A 20,856-nucleotide genomic window follows, 5' to 3' on the forward strand; every position below is an offset into this window, starting at 1 on the left:
TGAGTACTGCTTCCATTGGGTTTACAAACTTCTTTTAAAATCATTGTCTTTGAAAGAGCATGGCTGATACTCTTGCCCCAAGTGTCACCGTAAGGGGTTAAAGGCGGGATGGAGGCGTGTTGACGGGCTGTGGGAGAAACAGGGTCGTGCCACCGTCCCCCCCCCCCCCCCCCCCCGGCTGGGCATGCTGACAGTCACACAGGGCATGCTGGGCTTACAGCACACCCCCACAGCCTGCCCCAGGGCGTCCGCTTCTGTCACTGTGCATCTGAGGGACGACACTCAAATAATCAACTCCATTAACGACAGCATTAGGGACCATCTTGCATCCCAGACACCACAGGAGAGGCAGACGGCCACAGGGGCAGGCTCCAAGTGACTCCCACGGAGCCACCCAGAGAAGTAGCTACCAAGGCAGAACAACAAAGAATGGCATTGGTGATAATTACGATCATTTTCTCTCCTGGAGAACTTCCAAAGAATAAACAATAGCAACCATCACTGACCCTGATTCCTCCTGTTTGTCAAAGACCAGCTCAGACTGGGAGCTCCAGGCGAGGGGCTCAGTAACTCCACTGCCCTTTTTCCAAAGAAAAGCCACTCCCAGGAGAACATTTCTCTATTGCTGGTGGGTTGCAGCGCCCTCATGTGTCTCTATGATTTAGATGTTTCGAAGGCCGCAGACTTGCTTTTTTGTCCCAGCCCGATAAAATTCCCAGTGGCAATTTTTGTACTGACCTCACAGTCTCAAACTAATCTGAAAAACACAACCATTGGACTAGCCAGCATGCACTAGATATGGATGGGAGCTACAATTCCTGTCGCCTGTGTGATCCTTCATTTCCATATAATTCTGCCTTCATTCTGAAGTATGCGATATAAAAGGCACGCGGGAATGGTGCTCAAAATGCACTTGAATGTTTCAGGGTAAGCCTGTGAAATCAGCCAGTCTTTTAAAGGTATAAATGTTGCTAATGTAATTAACACCACCCAGGTATTCATGCTCTTTCCATTTTGAAACACGAATTACTTATTCACGATGAATAGACCGTAACTAGATGCAGACCTAATAATAAAACTCACAGCTACAATAGTGAACAGGGTGCTTAACTATGTGCTAGGCACCTGAGTTAAGTGTTTTACATACATTAAAGTTCACCGGTCCTCACAGGGACTCTAAAGGTAGGAACTCTTGTCAGCCCTCTTTTACAAATGAGGACTTGAAGGGGCAGGGGGTTCTTCCCAAGGTCATACAACTCTGAAGGGCTGAGGTAGGCTACAGAGGGGATGCTCTTGACCATTATGCAAATCCCATTACAACAAACAGAAAAGAAAATGTCTCATTAGCAAACAACTCAAGCCTGTGTGGACGGTGAACATATTTAACCTGGTAACCTGACTCAGTGAAATTCCGGTACCATATGTCTAAGATCTCTGGAAGCTCCTGGTGTTGGCTATAGCAGGAAATGGGGGGAAACGGCCATTCCCCACACTTTCCTCTTGCTCCAAGGAAGGCCAGTGAGTCACGTAGAGCCTCGATATGCTGAGCAAGACATTGACACACTCTCGCTTTGTTTCTTACTCTCTTGATGAAGTGGAGTAAGATCCCTGACTGCGAGAAAGTCAGTTGTGAGGTCAGAACTCACGTTATTTGGACGAGGTTAATCCTTTGCATCTACGGAACGATTCTTATGAGATGCTATTGTCACATACGCAGCACAAGTTTCTTTTTAACCTCTGACCTCACTGGTTACGTTTCTCCCAAGGCAAAGGAGACCGGTGCCCAGAAAGAATAAATGTTTGCTTATGGTGCTTACAAGGATACGACTGAAAGTGAAGGAAAAGACTGTGGACTTTCCTGTGTCAATAAACAATCCCCAGGCCAGCCCTGAAGCACAGGGCCTGGGCGGGGCTGCACAGTCGTCCCCGTGAAGTGCCCCCACCATTCATGATGGGAGGGTGGGTAACCTTGGCAATGCCAGTGAGGAGATACCTCGCTTCATCCCTTCTTCTTTCATCTGCTTAGAAGGTGCTGGGCCAAACTCCTCTTCCATGGGCCTGAACATCCGTTTGACAAGGACACTGCTGCTAGAAAAGATGGGCAGAAATTGTTAAGTAGAGCATGCAGGGGGCCAAAAGAAAGGTTCACGTGTGCGTTTCTGGGGCTTTTTCTTTTGCTTATACCATCCTTAGTTTTCCACAACTGGATCCACTCAGCAACCTCCCTCCTCCCCCTACAGGTCCCAGGTCATCCCTGTCTGGGGCAGAACACACGTGCCAATGTCTTTGGGGCATGGACCAAACACATACTCCTCATTGCTGAATATGGACCCAAGATGAGACCTCTGGGTTTCAGCCACTCCATCCCGCACCTAACCTCCTTCCTGCTCAAAAGATCGGGGCTGGGGTGGGGAGAACAGGAGTGAGCCCTGGGGTCTCTGTGGTCTCCAAGTTATCAACCCCTCCCATCTAGCTGGGGCCTGAGTGTCCTGCACTTTCTTGCCAGCCCCTGAGGGCACGGGGTGGGGGGGGGGCCCTATGGAGATGGTATGGGCTCGCCTGGCTGGCTGTCAGTTCTGAGGCTGCCCCGACTTTCTGCTCATCTATGGCTCTGTCTGGCTGAAGTAGATGGGACCGCAGTGGTGGAGGTTCTCGAGAGACCCAGACCTTGGCTGCCCAGCTGTTTCCTCCCCTGGATCCCCTCCCTCCGCTCTCTGGATCCCATATGGTGCTGGGTCCCCACATGTCCCCACCGGAGCCGTGCTAGTGGTTCTGCATTTCCTCCCAAAGTTCCTGACCATTCTGGCCTCTTTAAGGAAAGGGAAAGCTTTAGAAGGACAGACTGTCATTGAAGAGAAGTCAGTGATGCTGGGTACTGCGGGCTGCAGGCATGTGCCAAATGCATATGCTGAAACCCCACTCTCCAGTAAGGTGACATTCAGGGGTGGGGTCATTCTTTAATAAGTTCTTTCTTTAATAAGAAAGAACTGCCATGTGAAGACACAGCGGGAAGAGGGCCATCTGCAAGCCAGAAGAGGGTTCTCACCAGACACCAACCATACGGGCACCTGATCTCAGACTTCTAGCCTCCAGAACACATTTCTGTTGCTTAAACCACCCGGTTTATGGTATTTTGTTATAGCAGCCTGAACGGGCTCAGACACGGAGAAAATGCTCCTGAATGGAGTCTTGGGAGTAGACAGACATTGAGAAATTTCTACTGTCTCTGGAGATGCCTGGAACCAGGCACATGAAGCAATGCCAGACAGGCAGTTCAGTAGAATTGTTAAGAAGTGAACTCTGGATCCAGACTACTTTGGTTTAAACCCCTGCTTTACAATTTACTAGCTATGGGAATATGGACAAGTTCCTCAACTGCCCTGAGTCTCAGATTCCTTGTCTTTAAAAGGAAGCTGTTGAAAGAATTAAATAAATTCGACATACAGAGAGCACAAATAAGGTTGCCTGCTATAAGTGCTACTTGTTAGAGATGATGAGGACAATGATGATTAAAGGTGGAGAGACGAGAGAGAGAGAGAGAGAGAGAGAGAGAGAGAGAGATGGAGAAGAATAAATATGGCAGAGACCTTGAAAGACGTCCAAGTTTCCATGTACCATCAGAGAACAAATAGTCCACTTTGGCCCAAGTTAAGGACCCATGTTGGAAAAGCTTCCTGAACGGCAGGTTGACATTATATCAATACCAAACTTCCAAGATAATACAAACCCCTGCTTCAAAGGCAACTCCCCATTGGCATTGCTGTCATTAAGAAGCTATTTATCGGTTCTCAAGTCAAGCCAGTGGTGGGGTCCAGAGGTACAAAGTGGTACAAAAGTATGGACATCTCAGTAAGTATTTCTATTAACTCTAATAGTTTAAATTATTAAACCAACAATACTTTAATTTATCATCGTATACTCTAAGTGTTCCAAAAAGGCCTATCAATTTTTTTAAATAACTTCATATTTTACAAAGTACTTTTCATCTTGTTGGTCAGTTAGGTCTCATGAACCCTGTGTAAGCCAGCCAGGGCAAGGTGTAATCTTATCCCTATTTTAGTGAATAAGTACAGGGCAATGCAGCTAATAAGTAAAACAGACTGTTTAGAGAATGTGGCTTTGAGGGACAACCTCATGATAAAGGTACTCAGAATCCGAGGTGATGATGAGTGAGGGCATGAGAAATCCATATTAAGAGTCGGCATTCTCTTTTATTCCCTAGTAAGCCAAATGGCGAACACAGCTAGAGGGAAAACTCAAACTCAAGTCCCAGTTCATGCCAGTAATAAACTGTTAGGGCACTGTTTCTTCTGTCTTCACCTCACTCTGTTATCATAAAAGCAGGTCATGTTATTCCATTGTCTTGGAAATGGAGTGACCGTGACCTTGGGAACAGATGATTAAAAATCTATTCACACAGCTCCAGTCTGGTGATATTTAGTAACAGGTACAGAGCCTGAAATATCACCAGACATGCTCTCCTGCTGTGTGAGGGTTCCTAAACCAGTGATTTTCTTTTTCTCACCAAGCAAGATCTATTTATGTTTCTCCAGTTCTGCTGACTTTTGATAGCACCCAATTCTGAGCCATGACAAACTCTGCCATTAAAATAACATCTTGGATAAACCACATGTCTCTTGGGAGGGCAAAAAAAATGCTTTTTCACACTTTTGAATCAATAAACCCAGCAGGAGTCAATCAGTTTGTGTGGTCTGGATTCAAATGTTTCATTTATTTTCAAAGGCAAGAAAAGAGGGCCAGATATGACAGACTCACTTAATAGGCAAAAGACACGAATTCCAGGTCTCCTAATGCCTTGTCCAATTACACTGTATTATACCACTGCGGTACCAGAGAAGGACCAGAGAAACAGAAGAAGGTGCTTCCCCTGACATCAACCTCTATTTCGCTGGCAAATGTGTGGCTGTGAGTGACCCCAGGTTTAGCAGTCCATGAAGCCATTGCCTTGTGGGGTCAATCTCAGGGAAAGAAAGTCACTGAGGTACACACAAACTGCTAAGTCTCATTAGAAAAAATTTGGGAAGGTGTTCAGCTCTGAGGCCTGGGTCTCTGGCCACACCTGCCAAGCTGAGGTGCACTAGCCATTTGCCCCTAGTGAGGAGGCAGCAAAATAAAGCAGAAATGAGTTGCAGCCACCATGGAGACACAGTTTGTCTATTTCACAACTCTGCTTATGGTCTATGTGTGCTAATTACCATGTCTGCCTCAAATGAATTGAGCTTCCTCCCCTCAGAAAATGTAGCCTCAGAAAAGAGGAGGCCCTCTTATGTTCAAGTCCTTACAAGGTCTCCTACAGTATGGAGTAGGATCTCAATTGATTTCAATAACACATGACTTGTTGGATAATCATCCCAAAATGACTTTAATCAATACTAGTTTGGGGCAGTGATAGAATTCATCTGACCGAATTAGCAAAACACAAACAAAACCCACATCTAGATTTCGTAATGATTACTGGAGTTACAAGCTCAAAAATGCAAGGAATAACCAGGTCAGTAGACCCCCGAAGGATTATTTGAAGAGGAAATACAGATATTCCTGTTTCTGACAAGATGTTGTAGCTTGTGGCAAGCCAGTGTTCTAGCCAAGAACAATGTGAAACTGTATAAAATTTAAAAAACAAACAGAAGACCTCTTGAAGGTATTGGAGACTGCTGATGGGGCAGCCAGCGAGCGCTTCAGGAGCAGAAATCTCAGGGAAGAGAACACAAAGAAGGTGAGCTGGTGATTAGTGAGCCACTGTTCCCTCAGAGCTAGTTCTCAACTGGGAGCAGAGGGTGATCATCCTAGCAGAGGCACATACGCAGGGACAAAGGCACATACGCACAGCTTTTGGCAATCTTATGAAGTTAGAGAAACAGAAATTGGTATTTGGTGCTGCAAAGATATCCAGGGCTTATGGGAAAACTTCCAGAGAGTAGGGAAGCACAGACAAGTGAGCCAGACAATGTAGTATTCCTTCCAAGGCATGTGCCAAGTCGCTAAACTGCACAGGACAGGAGACTAGGAAATTAAGCAGAGAGCTCTTGAAAATCATAGAAGATGTTTGGGTAGTCTCCCCACGCTAGAGAGGCAAAAATTGGATTCGGGACCCCACCAAGAAGGAAGGTCCATAGAAAGTTTCCTCAGAGCTACAGTCTGGGGGTTAGGATAAATCAGAGGTAGTCTGAGGCTAATACAAACTGCAATCCAGCTTAGTGTCAGTTCTGCCCTGACTGGGGTATAATGTTCTGCATTCACGCAGGCTGCACACCAGAGGACAGGGAAAACCTTCACAAGAGAAAAACATGGTCATCCAGATCTTCCGTAATTTTTACATATATTGTTCATCATTCAACTAATGCTTATCAAATATACTAATAAAAAGGACCGAGGGAAAAAAAGACAATAGAAATATGCCCACAGAAAACACACTTCTAGCATATTATTATTTGAGTTACCAGATTTGAACATTAAAATAATTGTAATTATTGTGCTCATGAAAATAAATGATAAGACATATAGAGCTGGAATCTACTAAAACAAATAAACCAATTGAGTGGAAATCCTAGAACTAAAAAGGACAATAACTGAAATTAAGAACTCAGTAGATGAATTTAACAGAGTTGAAAGTTAGGTCAATAGAAAATATCCAGGCTGATGCTTGGTGAGCAAAGAAGACAGAGGTTTGAGAAAAGCACATAAAAAGCATAGGGACACAATAAAAAGTTCTAATACCCATTTATGATCTCAAAGGGGTGGAGAGAGGGAACACACAAGAAGCACTATTTGAAGAGAGAATAGCCAATAATGTTCCCAAACTGACGAAAAACATCAACCCACAGATTCAATAAGTGCTATAAAATACCAAGCAGGAAAAAAGTAGAGAAAACCTACATGTAGGAACATCTTAATGAAAATTCCAAAAAACATTTTAAAGCAGCCTCCTCAAACAATAAGAAAGGGAAGGAAGGAAAAGGGGAAGGAAGGAAGGAAGGAAGAAAGGAAAGAAGGAAGGAAGGGAGGGAGGGAGGGAAGGATGGACAATTACATGTGAAATAGCAACAATAAGACAGACCTGTGACTTCTCAACAGTAATGATGGAAACCAAAACTGAAAGAAAGCAACTGACAACTTGGAATTTGGTACCTAGCAAAACTATCCTACAAAAGTGACTGTGAAAGAAAAGCACTTACAACAAGCAAACAATGAACAAACAGTATGCGAGAACTCTTTGCCAAAAGCTCAACAAGAAAAATATTAAACAGAGTTCTTCAGGCACCAGGAAAAAAAAAATCCCAAGGCAAAACAGAGAAATCGAGGAAGAAATGAAGAGCAGTGGCAAGGGTAAATATAGGTTAAATTTACAAAAGGAGTTTTTAGTTTAAATCTTCCAGTTTGCAAAATAGCAAAGTAGTATACAAGCATGAATAACTGGTACTAATGTAAGAAACTGATGAAAGTATATTAAATATTTTTTTTAAAACTCCCCTTGCCTATCTGATACAGATTTGAGTACTACTGGGTGGGTTTTTAAATTCAATATCTAACGTTAAAAAATTAAAATGTATCAATCAAAAAGCAGGCGGGCTCCTTACAACTACATACAGATCTGCCATTACCTTGAAATAAAAATTTTAATTAAAAACAGAATTGAAAATGGGAGGCAACACAGTGGCAGTCACTTGTGTAGCTATTTCTAATGTTATGAGAATCAATATCTATGGCTTGGGATAAAATTTCCAAGGACAATCTCACATATACGGATTTAAAAAGCGCTGTATCTCCACTTTGATGGTAGTGGCAAAGAATTCCCCTGATAAACGGTGTGAGATGAGCTAAAATGTAACTTTAGTAATGAGAAAGACACTACGTCAAAGATGAATTATAAGAATTTAAAGAGGCACCTGTTTGGCCCAGTTGGTTAAATGTTGGCCTCTAGATCTTGGCTCAGGTCATGATCTCACGGTTCATAACAGTGAAGAGCCAGCTTGGGATTCTCTCTCTGCCCCTACCCTGTTTGTAGTCTCTTTCTCTCTCTCTCTCTCTCAAAATAAATAAACTCAAAAAATATTTTAATAAAAAAATAAAAATAAAAGAATTTGAATAAAACTGTTTCATAAAATGTGACAGGTTTCTAAATTATATATTATTCTTTAAATGTAGGTTAACTAAATCAATAGAGCAAGTATCAGTAAATCATTGATGCTTCTGGAGATAGCCATAAAAGTTTACTATTCAAACTGGCTCCCAAACTTTATTTTTTTTTTTAAATTTTTTTTTTCAACGTTTATTTATTTTTGGGACAGAGAGAGACAGAGCATGAACGGGGGAGGGGCAGAGAGAGAGGGAGACACAGAACCAGAAACAGGCTCCAGGCTCCGAGCCATCAGCCCAGAGCCTGACGCGGGGCTCGAACTCACGGACCGCGAGATCGTGACCTGGCTGAAGTCGGACGCTTAACTGACTGCGCCACCCAGGCGCCCCAAACTGGCTCCCAAACTTTAATTTATGTTTTCATTTCCTCTTTGGGACATTAAGGAAATTGTCCTCTATTTTTTTTTTAAGTTTATTTACTTATTTTGAAAGAGAGAGAGAGAGAGAGAGAGAGCATGCAAGCACATGAGTTGGGAAGGGGCAGAGATAGGAGAGGCTTTACACGGTCAGCACAGAGCCCGACGCAGGGCTCGATCTCACAAACCATGAGGTCATGACCTGAGCCGAAATCAAAAGTTGGACTCTTAACCACCTGAGCCACCCAAGAGCCCCAATTGCCCTCTGCTTTTAATCACCTTTGTATTCATGTTTTTGTGGTAAAACAAAGCCTATCATACCCTATATTTCATGGTTTGCTTAGCATCCCTTATCAAAGAGAACCTTATCAAAGACAAATACTTGGAGCTCTGAGAAACTGCCCCTTTAAAAGAAGTAGTGCAGGGGTGCCTGGCTGGCTCAGTTGGTTAGGCCTCCAACTCTTGATTTTGTCTCAGATCAAGATCCAGCCCCGCCTTGGGCTCGGAGCTGGGCTTGGAGCCTGCTTAAGATTCTCCCTCTCCCTCTGCCCCTCCCAGCTGGTGCACATGCTCATGCTCTGCCTTTCTCTCTCTCTCTCAAAAAAAATGTATTGCAGAATTCTAGAAGAATTTTATTTTGTGCTGATGAACACAGGGTGATGACTTTTCAAATTTAATATTAAATGCACTCCCTGGTGATCGGTTAATAATCTCTAATTTCCCCAAAGGCCAAAAGGTATTGAGTTTTACTCAAAGCCTTTGCTTTCATGGCAGATGACTACCAGAATTGCCTCTTTTTCTCAGCAACATTGTGACCAAGCTCATGGTTTGGTTTGGCAAGATCTACATACTCTCCTTCTGGCAAGAGGAATGGCAGGGCCCTCTGCTGGCGGCACTCAGCATGAAGAGTGCAGTCACTCTGGGAGCTGTCTCTCTGAGCTGGTATGGGACCAATCTACAGGGTTGCCCTGCCCAACATTTGTCTTCTGGCTTTCGTTTTCCCAAGTTTCATGAGGAGATTATACAATGGGGCTTCTTCTCTTTGAGAATAAGCGAGGAGTTAAGAGAAGGTTTTGGAGAGGATTGTGGTCTGAGGATCCTAAGCAGCACCAAGGCAATGAATGGAAGATTTATGGAAGAAAATCACGTTCCTCCAGACACAGGACCACCCAAACTTGCCAAGGGTTCCTGTGCCTCAAATGCAGTGCGAAAGCTACAGAGCTGCTAGATTGAAGGGACCTCACGGTAGGAAGGAATAGGGGGCACTCCCGTGGGGACGACTGTGGACAAGAGAGTAAGGCAAGAAGGGTTTTCCAGGAACTAGAGGTCAGATGGGGATGGAGGCCGGATCCCCAAAAGTAACAGAATAGACTTTCCCACCATGCATGACATTTCATAGCAATTTACATATGATTTCAGGGGGTTTAAAGCCCTTCCCTCTTCCCCATAAGAGCCATTCATGAATCCCTGGTTAAGGGCCCATATTCCACAGGAAATTCTTCCTGTCTGGCTTGTTCTTTCCATTCTGCTTCATCTCCCTCTTTTCCATTTCCCAATTAAGTTTCATTTATTGGGGGCCTGAAAAGGAACCTTAACAATAATAATAATAGCCATGAGTTTTGTTTTTTGAAAGTACCTTCTATAGGCCGGGACATTTGAGACACTAATGCTTATAAGTCTATCAGTTAGGTATTATTATTTGCTATTTTTAGGTAAGACTCCAAACAGTTGTTCTATTAAATTACAGAGCTTGTAAAAGCCGGATTCCAATCATAGCCGACAGGCTCCTGAGCAGTGGTTCTCAAACACTGCTGAGTTTTAGAATCACCTGGGGACTTTATAAAAAGGTCTCCCTACTGGGATGCCTGGGTGGCTCAGCCGGTTAAGCATCTGACTCTTGATTTCAGCTCAGGTCATGACCTCACAGTTTGTGGGATGGAGCCCTGTGTCAGGCTCTGTGCTGACAGCATGTATTCTGCTTGGGATTCTCTGTCTCTCAAATAAACTAAAAAAAAAAAAAAAAAAAAAAAAAGGTCTCTGTACCTAAGCTGCATCCCACACCAATTAAATAAAAATCCCCATAATTTTCATCTCCCAAGGTGATTCCAAAGTGCAATAAGAGGCCTGCTGCTGAGAAGTGGCACCCAAAGCCTCTGTATCTAACTTGTACCCTTGCCTATGAAACAAATCTGCACAGGGTCTGTTGCTTGCCAAACTCACACGAGAAGTCACCCCAAACCATCGTTTATCATCGGACAAGGAGGCAGGAACAGGCAGGTGTTCCTCTTTTTGTTCTGTGTAGGCCCTTGGCTGATGACTGCTTCCCATCCCACCTCATCTGCGTTTTCTCTGGTTTCCCTCTTTAATCTCATTCAGGTTTACCAGCACGTCAGGCCACAGGCTCTACTGGTGAACGAGCCTGTGTCTGACCAGCACGCTGGCCTCGGAGCTGCTGGGGGAGGGGCTCTGGTGTGCCTCCTCCCGCTGGTGGCTGCGTGAATCCTGCTCTTAATCAGATGCCTTCATACTGACTGACTGTGCCTGGCAGGGGGTGTAGAAGTGGCCAGAGACAGCCCTGATGGAGGCTATGCAAGTGCTGGGGACGGTGACAGTCCTCGGGGCTCGGTAAGCCGACCCCCTCTGCCAGGTATACGAATCCAGGCTTGTCACAACGTGGGTCCCGCACCCCAAAAGATGAGCTGAGGATGTGACTTTGCCACAGCCAGAAAGCTATCACGGTGAGGGCCCGTCTCTATGCCTCTTCGGCAGTCACAGATCAAGAATTAAGAGGGTTAGGTGACAGGACATGATGGCTAAAAGCAGGCCACGGGGAGAGCAGCTAGATCGGGTTCCAACCCTCTACCACTGCCCGCTGTGTGGCTTGGAACATGTTTCTAAATTCGAAAGTTCCAGTTTGCTCATTCTTAAGTGGAGGTAACTACAGCACCTTCCCCATGGGAATGTGGGGAGCGTTCAATGAGACAATGCATAGAAAGCACTTAGTACGGTGCCTAGCCAACATATCCACTGAAGGTTAATTATTACTTTTACATATAACAATAGGCAACTACCAACTCCGTATTAACGCTGAAGCTCCAAAGCCACCCGTATTGCTCAACTGACCTCTAATTGGATGTATGAGAGACACAGGCTTGGGCCTCAGGCCTCACGATTACACAATAACAAAGGGTAACTCTCACTGAGAAGCCAAGCCACACGAGTTAGAAGTGGGTCAACTGGCCACCTAAATGCTGCCAACTTGCAAGGAAGGACCGTGTAGGCTGAGGTAGACTCACAGGTGAGGTCTGCGCATGAAGCAGCACTTGGGTCTCAGACACTTGTCACTTAGGAGGCTAACTTTTCCCATGAGAAGGGAAGAATGTTAGTGCTAGATGAGACCTCGAAGATCACCTCATGCGAATTCCTCATGCTACGGCTGAAGAAACCAAAGCCCAGAGACCAAGGAGCCAGCCCCAGGCCTCACACTGGTAAGCAACGGCCCAGGAGTAGAATGTGGGCTTCCTTAAGCTCAGAGTCACTGTTCTTTCCATGACGCCACACTGTCCCTTGTAAAATATGTGAGTAACAGATTAGAACCGATAGCGCTAATCTTTCTGTTCATTCCAGCCACGGCGAATATATTACCTATGTGCCAAGATAAAAAGAACAATCTAATTTGGTACTTAGCAAATTCAGAAGTCAGAACTTAGAGGCCAGATCCTGGATGGACAAGGTTCAGCTACTAACCAGCTGGGGAATGACCCCTTTGAGATTCTTTACCCTTTAGGCCAGAGGATGGCACACGCTTTCTGTAAAGGGCCAGGTTAGCAAACATCTGGGCTCTCCTACACGGGGCTCTGTTGTGTTGGAACGACTCAGCTCTGCTGGTGTAGCCACAAGGCAGCCACAGACAAGACATAAAGGAATTAACACGGCTGTGTTCCAATTAAACTTTATGGACACTTGAAGCTCATAGAATTTTCACGTGTCGCACAACATCATGCTCCTTTTGGATTTTCTTTCCATTTAAAAATGTTCGGAGGCAATACAAAAACAGGTGGTGGGTTGATTTGGTCCTCAGACTGCAGTCTGCCCAACTTCGCTCTAGGAAATGAACACAGCAATATCTGCTCCACTTACTTCGCCTTGAAATGTTTTCTAAGTACATATATAAATTGCATAAGCATAGGGAAGCTCTGAAAAAAATGATCTAGAGATTCCAGTTACACAAGCATAATGCAAACCAAGATTTGAGTTGTATATATGTAATGTAACATAGATACTGAAGAGGAAAATAGGGTCCGGGTCACAAGAAATCATCCCAGTATAACCTCCAACTCACGTGGTTGAGGACAGATGTTTATTTCTGAGAGCCAGTTCTAAGGAAACTATTAACAAATTCGGTGGTGTCCCCTGGAGTGGGGATGCTGAAAGGTAAAACTATGTTTGAATGAGAAGGAAAGCATGAGGCTTATCTAGAGAGAACTAGAGGCAATGGGTAGAAGTCAAAAGAAGGTACACATCAGTTCAACAGACAAAACTAACTTTCTCAGAGTGCAAGTGTCCCACGGTGTCATGAGCTATCTTACATATAGTGAGAATATTCAGGTAGAAGCTGGCTGATCACCTATCAAAAATGTGGTATACTCGGGGAGCCGGGATGGCTCAGTCGGTTAAGCATCCGACTTCGGCTCAGGTCATAACCTCACTGCTCGCGAGCTGGAGCCCCGCATCGGGCTCTGTGCTGACAGCTCAGAGCCTGGAACCTGGAGCCTGCTTTGGACACAGTCTCCTCTCTCTCTCTCCCCCTCCTCCACTCAAGGTCTGTCTCTCTCTCAAAAATAATAAATATTAAAAAAAATTTTTTTTTAATGTGATATATTCTGGTACATAGCCTAGGACAGAGGGTCAGCTAAATGACCTCAAAGGTTCCTTTTTGTCTCAAAAATTCTAGAGTCTATACAATGAGTAAATGCATAGAAATAACCATGCAGAAACTTGATGTGCAAGACAGCTGGGAGCCTTAGGGACCCCACGTAAACCCTCTCTTACCTACAATCCCATGGACAGTGACTAAGTTCTCAGCCTCCCTGGCTTCATTCACACCAGCCTCACCATTAGCACACAAGGCCCATTTCAAGAGGGACATGTGGGGACCCCAATACTCAGCAGGGCAGGATGTCTGCCTGGTTGCCACCTCAAGCTCACCTCGATCCTGTGTTGGGGCCAAAGATTTCAGGAACTGGATTATCAGTGAAAAGGTGGAATCAAAGAGATGTGCCACTTAGAAAAATAGCTAGTTATTCAAAGGCAGATCATAGGAAGGAGAGATAAAGAAAGGCTTAGAAGGAGAGCAGCATTTCCCAGCCTTCCTCTCAGTGCCCAGGGTCAAGCCTTTCTCAGCGCTGAGTCCATGGTTATCCAGTGCTCTAAGAGCCATTTCTACTGACATGAACGGACTTTGGGGGTAAAGTGAAAGAACGGAGTGTCTTACCCTTCTCGTTCATCATCTGTGTTGTAATACACCTGTGAAACAAAACAATAGGCTTACTGTAGGTCAGACACAAGAAATGGAAATCTATTACGTGATGCACAGAACTCTTCCTAGGCTCTTACACTGTCTCTTAAAGAAGACAAAAGACAAATCTGTTTAATGATGCTGTGTGTGTGTGTGTGTGTGTGTGTGTGTGTGTGTCCCCAAGGAAATACAGACTTAACCTCATATTCTCCCTAGGATTAATTCTTAGATTTTAAGGAAGTAAAATTAGAAATCTGATTATTATTATTAGCTCAAGTCATTCTGATCAGATTACCTACAGCTCTAAGCCAAATCTGGCTTTTGATATTAAAGAAATATTTTAGCAGGACCTAATATTTTAGCAGGATCTCTGGAGCAAGGCCTGTGAGTAACCGATCCCATAGGGTCCATAGGTGAGCTGCCTAAGGCTACTGCGCTCTGGCAAAGAGAGGGGAGCAAGAGAGTCCCACGCGGCGCAGCCGTGATATCACCCGGGCCTCTTCTGGCTCCCCGAAAAGGCCTGGGTTATTCTGGCATCCCGCAACCACAGCCATTTAGCGGTCAACCGTCTTCAGGCTGGAGAAAGATCATGTGCCTCTAGGAGGTGCTCCTGGCCAGAAGACCTCTGGGAACAGGTTTCTTTAGGTGGTCAGCATGGTGGCAGGCAGAATCAGATTTAAAGAACTTATGAAGCATCCATATTCTTTTATGAAACTACAGAAATCCAGAGGGGATGTGGGATGTATCTCTCGGCCCAATTATTTATAAAAATTAATTGCAGGCCTGTCTTGAGCTTTCTTTGTGTGCTTCAGGACCATTTGTGTCTGGGTGAAGAACAATACCCCCAGTTAGTATCAGACGTTTACATGTTTAACTTCAAAAGTTACTTCCGGTTCTAATGCGGTTGGTCACCGCCCCTCCCCCAGCTGCCTGGGAGAAAAGCAGCTTCGCCTAGACTTCGCCTAGACTGCCGCCTTCCCTACAAACTTTCTCAAAGGCTCTTGGCAATTCCTGGGATGCTGCCACGCCCAGATTTCCTACACGACAAGGCTGGTTACCTGCAACTCTTTGGGCACGAGTCATTCTACTCATTACTTAGATTTCCACAAGGAACTTTTTCCTCTTAATTTTTTTTTTTTTAATTTTTTTAAAGCAGGCTCCATGCCCACCACAGAGCCCGACACGGGGCTCAAACTCACAACCCTGAGATCAAGATCTGCCAGAGCTGAGATCAAGAGTCATACGCTTAACCGCTGAGCCACTGAGTCGCCCAGGTGCCCCTCCTCTTAAAAATGTTTATGTCTATTGTTGTATATTTTGTTTCTTCTTAACAGAAACCAGCAAAGGTAAGATGTTTTCTTCCTCCCTCCCCCAAGTTTCAGTGTGGCTCTGGAGGATCTGTCACGGTGATGTTCTAGAAATGAGACTGTCTATTTAGGTGCATATAGAGTGACCCACGTAAGTGAGGGAGCCTGGGCCATGGCACTGGCCACACAACTGGACTTTTGGGAAAAAGTTCCTGATGCTGGCCTGTTTTTTTGTTTTGTTTTGTTTTGTTTTTGCTAGTTTCTTTAAATGTGCCTTGTCTGTCTATATGACAGGGTCATGGACAGCTCTCTGAAAAGTTGATTGGTGACCCCAAAATGAAGCAGCCTTCTCTTAAGTGTTTTCCTGCCCTCCTGGATAGCCTCTGTGACACTGTTCCTATCACTGTCCTTGAATTGTCACTTCTTCTCTCACGCAATGACCTTGCTGTTTCTTCCTTGTTGGCTGTAGGGCTTATCGCATGGCTTTAATTTTTAGACAGTGTTTCTCAAACTTTAGAGTGCATAAAAAATATCTGGAGCCTTTGTCATAAAGGCAAATTCCCGGAACCCTCTTCAGAGATTTTAATGCAAAAGACTTGGACTAGGGGCGCCTGGGTGGCTCGGTCGGTTAAGTGTCCGACTCTTGATTTCCACTCAGGCTCTGTGCTGACAGCATGGAGCCTACTTGGAATTCTCTCTCTCTGCCTTTCCCCCATGCTACCTTTCACTCTCTCTCTCTCTCTCTCTAATATAAATAAATAAACATTAAAAAAAAAAAAAAGACATGGAATGGAATTTGGGAACCTGAATTCATATCAAGCATTCTTGTGGTCTGGAGGAAGGCTGTTTACAAATGACAACTGGGAAGACTGTTCTTGAGGGTACGGAGGAGGAGTGAAGTGATCCTTGGGTTCGGGTGCCTTGAGGAAGGCTGATGCCTGAAAAGTGTGCGTTATCCGGAAAGATGATGCCTCTGTGTCTCACAATTTCTCCCAAGCTCCCCTTATCGCTTGTTTCTAAAGCCATTCCAGAGAAAAGCCAGTGACCATTTGGTATTTAATGTGAGGAGAGGGAGACTGAAGATCTCCATAGTGCCTGCACATTGGGTTCATTCCCTCATACTTTTTGATAATTGTCTGATGAAGATTCCAATCCGCATGTGCATCGATGAGGTAATGGAGGAGGAGGAGGGGACACGTAGGCTGACAGTGAACATACCCACTCCCCAGTCCGTGTCCTTGGGTGACTAGGAATTGCTATGCCATAGCTGATGAGCCCTCAACATGGCTGGGGGGTCTCTCACCGACCCTGAGGGCTGGAGGGCTGCCCACTCTCCAGCTGCACAGGGCTTTGATGTGGCTGATTTTGACAAGGCTTGTGTCTGCAGTGATTCCTGAGTGGCACGCCATCACCCACCTTCCTCCCCTACCCAAGTCCCCATTTATGGTGAAACCGGTCCATATTATAACTGGCCACTGCTAGATCCTGTTTTGCAGGGCAAAGCCGGTCTCCACCCCCACCACGCCAACTTCTCAGGCCTTGGCACTGCCGGCTTCCCTCCTACCTCTGGATGCATCTTCCTGCTTTCTAGCTGTTCCAAGGCAAGGCAGCCTTTAAGCCCTAGGCAGCCACCGTAGGCGCTCTTGTCCTTGGGCCAAGTAAGTTGATCAACCATGGAATATTCGTGCATAGTCCCAGAGCACAGCTGACTGTGTTCCTTTGTTGCCCAAAGCTCAGGCAGGCTCCCTCACTGACCCCTTTAACTCTGACTTCGAGGCCACAGGGGAAACCTGAGGGCTCTGCAAAAGTGGCCCCAGAGTGTAGAACTTAACTTCGCCAATAACTCGGGGGTGCTGAGCTGCTTCGCATCTGCTACAACCAACAAACTTTAGAGGCGACATTTCCCTTCTGATTTGGTCACAGGCTAGGAACCTAGCTCAGACACGGAGGCCCAAGTGCGGCCAGAGGGCTGACAGCCGTGAGCAGCCAGATTCGGTCTTTTCCTCTGCAGATTCATTTATACCTTTGTCTGTTTCAGAGACGTGTTCCCAAGAGAGCAAACAGGTCACGCTGTCAGCTTTGACACAGAGCCGAAGCCAGAATCATGACAGTAGACAGTAAGAACAATTTAACTCAATTATCCCTTCTTCTGGGAAGTGTGGATGCCCAGCTTCATAAAGTCCCATGGGGCTAAGACTGTAAATATACAAATCACCGTTGTTCCCGGGAATTAAACAAATGAATGAAATGAGGTGCTGGCGCTCATAGCTTGATAAACCTTAACATTCTTCCTTCCCCTTTGTGTCCTTGTTCTTATCAAACAAGTCAGACAAGAATGTTAAATTAGTTTTTGGTGGAATGTACTCTAAGAAAAAAAACATGAAGTATTTTGTTACCATGCTATGTCATGACCAGCAACAAAGAACCCCGGCTGTATAACTGCTTTGTCTCATACCTATAATGAAACAACGTGTGTGCTGGGGGTTGGGAGACAATAGATTCTTAAGGAGAAAGTTGAGCCAATAATGATTTCTCCTTGTAGGTGAATTCCACTGAGTGTCTGAACACTCAGAACGGAAGAAAAACTTGAGTGTGTAGTATGGCCCTATTTCTCAAAACAAACCTTTCGTCAGAGGATTTTGAGTTTGAAAGAAAACTAACCCACACAAGATTCACTGAGAGCCATTTGATTTGGTGAAAGACAAACCTGCATAATGCTAGGGAAGTCCTTTTTTTTTTCACCCAATTTTAATTTACCACATAAAATAAGTAATACTAAAAATATTAAAGAAAGAAAAAAAATCATCCATCACTTAACCCGCCTCATCAAGTGTTGCAATTTTCTTGTTACCTTCAAGTTCAGGTACATACCTAGGATCACAGTATAGACACAAATGGGTATTCTAATTTTTTCTCGCACTGAATATTATCATAACTAGTTCTTCTGTTGCCACATGATTTCCGTAATTATAATTTTAGTGGCCACATAATATTTCATCAACTTGAGCTACCATAATGAGTTAATTATTGGGTGTTTATGTTATTTTAATTCTGGTTCTTTAATTTCACTTGTAGATATAAGGAGAAAACGGAAATTACTTTTAAAAAGGCATGTCTAAAATCTCATTGTTTCTTTAAGTGTGAAATTATCTACCTATTCAATGGGAACTGTTCATTTACTAAGGGAAGAATTGTTGATATGGTTTTATTTAATCGATAAAGTTTTCCTCTTGGGCAACCTTCTGAAGTTACAGATGCAGTTTAATTTCCCACCATGAGGTGGAGCTCTGTTGCATCAGGCTAAACTCACAAGACCACAGGGACAGCACACAACTTTTTCTCAGATTATCAGTGTCCTTACTTTCTTCCTCTTTCACTGCTTTGTCAACACTTCACTACTATCAGTTCACTCCCTTCTTCCCCTCAGCTTCCTCTCCTGAGACATTCCTTTCCATAAAAATCCATTTTCTTACAAAATGACTGACTTTTCATGGGAGGCATGGAGTGCAGGGGTTATTTTCAAGGTCAACACTGCCTGATGTGATTCTGCCTCGAGGCTCCACCGGCCCCGCGGATGGATGGCAGGTGGATATTAGCAGATAGGTCCTACCTGTCCTGTCCTCTGCAGGTTTGCAAAGTGAACGTCGGGTATGAAGAGGACCGGTTGCGAGTGCAGATCAGGCATTGTTTTGAAGTAGGTGATGTCGCTCTTCTTCTGTAAAGGTATTGCCGCCAACTTCCCATCAGAGGCTGGACGTGAGAGGGTTACACGTGACTAAGAACTCTTAGCTATGAGCCCTAGTCTGAGTTCTCTGTTTTCTCATTTGAAGCTTCCCAAAAGTCAGAGAGGTGAACACTCTTTACCATCTTCCCCTCTCCTACTGCCAAACTAACGGAAAGAGCGTGAACTTCGGGTAAGCACTCGTGAGGTGGCTCGCACCTCTTGGGCCCTCCTGTCCCTCTCTGCACCCTAGATTCCTTGTCTGGAGGAGGAGGATGTTGGTCTCCATGATATTACAAAGTCCTTCCCAACACAAACAATCTGTGATCATGTGATTCCATTTGCTTCTCCCAGAGAAAATTCACCCAGTCTTTATGGCTAGGGAAAAGCAAGCCACCCCTCACATACCCACAGTTTTGCCCACCACCCCCTTCCTTCCACCTGTTCCCCTAGTGGACCTGGCCTGGCTGGAGCCCGCCCCTCCTCAGCAACACTCACAGTTGTTGCACTGGGTTTGGGAGGGCTGGCCTTTCCCCTTCTTCCTGTTCTGCTTCCTCTCTTCGTCTCGGATTTTCCTTTCTGCTCCCTGACAGGGAAAAACAATGCCAGGCATGTTATCAGAGCATGCAAGAATACTGTCAGCATACAAACCTCTAGGATAAGACACAAAACGAGGGTGAAGGGAGAGCAGGCAGCCCCGTTTCCGTTCCTCTGGCGAGGTCAGGACTCGGTTCTGAAGGCGGAGACAGATCCTCAGTCTGTAGTACATTTTCATCTCTGAGTGATCCCACTTCTTCCAGATTGCCCCCTTTTTTGAAATCCTGTCTATCTATACAACTTCAATTTTGAATCCACACAGAACGACCAGACTCAGGTTCCTATCCCAGGGAGGGGAGTTAGGTAACTTTAGTGATTATAATAAAATGTCATTAAGATAAAGTGTTGCCCTACAAATATGGTTCCTAGGCACAGGGAGAGCATTAAAGTTGAGTGTGAATTCCCTAGAAAACTTCCCCTTTGCCCATTGTCATGGAACTTTTAAAAATCATTACAGTAATGGAAATGAGGGGAGGGCTAAGGTAACTAAGTGTAAGATCATTTTGCACATACGAGTGTGATTTTGGTTTTTGTTTTAATGTGTGCAGAAGTGCTTGGGGATGGTGCTCATTCAACTAAACAGAAAAAAGTTTGGTCTATTCACCTCCTTGGGGCTCCTCTGTTCCTGGTGATCTGACTTTTTCATTGGCTTCTCTTACCAGATCCCACCCTGCTTAACCAGTTGACCATCACCTTACAGCTCTTTCCTTCTTGGCCTTCAAGGATTCCCTGATTATTCTTATTCTTATTCCTTATTCTTATTCTTATTCTTATTCTTATTCTTATTCTTATTCTTATTATTAGTCACTCTTCTTTGTCAGCTTTGCCAACTCATTTTCTTCTTCTCACTCTTCCAAATACAGATGCTCCAACAGTTTTCTTTTTCTTCCTCTCTCCATTCTTCATAGAACTTACTCTGTGCCAAATGAGTTCTAAGAGCTTTAACATAGATTCTGGACAGATATAATAATTTAACCAGGTATTTTTAAAATCTTTTTTATGTTTATTTATTTTTGAGAGAGAGAGAAAGAGCTCGAGGAGGGAGGGGGCAGAGAGAAAGGGAGACACAGAATCCAAAGCAGGCTCCAGGCTCCACGCTGTCAGCACAGAGCCCGATGTGGGGCTTGAACTCATGAATCGTGAGATCATGACCTGAGTCGAAGTGGGACAATTAACCGACTGTGCCACCCAGGCATCCCT

The 20,856-nt window shown here is 44.7% G+C and overlaps 1 protein-coding gene across 2 annotated transcripts in view; it reads right to left on the reverse strand.

The window, feature by feature from the left end:
- The window catches only part of GRHL2 (grainyhead like transcription factor 2), a 173,049-nt gene that overhangs the window by 18,130 nt on the left and 134,063 nt on the right, over positions 1 to 20,856 (reverse strand). Inside the window, exons 10-13 of one of the 2 annotated variants that reach the window (XM_030303943.2) lie at positions 19,558 to 19,645; positions 18,949 to 19,088; positions 14,008 to 14,039; positions 1,994 to 2,085 (exon numbers count right to left, since the gene is read on the reverse strand). In XM_030303943.2, coding sequence (XP_030159803.1) covers positions 1,994 to 2,085; positions 14,008 to 14,039; positions 18,949 to 19,088; positions 19,558 to 19,645 — 352 coding nt within the window. Of the gene's footprint in view, positions 1 to 1,993; positions 2,089 to 14,007; positions 14,040 to 18,948; positions 19,089 to 19,557; positions 19,646 to 20,856 lie in introns of both variants that reach the window. The other variant, XM_030303942.2, reaches the window with a different exon arrangement.

This window comes from Lynx canadensis, chromosome F2, assembly GCF_007474595.2.
Source record: "Lynx canadensis isolate LIC74 chromosome F2, mLynCan4.pri.v2, whole genome shotgun sequence".
Taxonomy (NCBI): Eukaryota; Metazoa; Chordata; class Mammalia; order Carnivora; family Felidae; genus Lynx; species Lynx canadensis.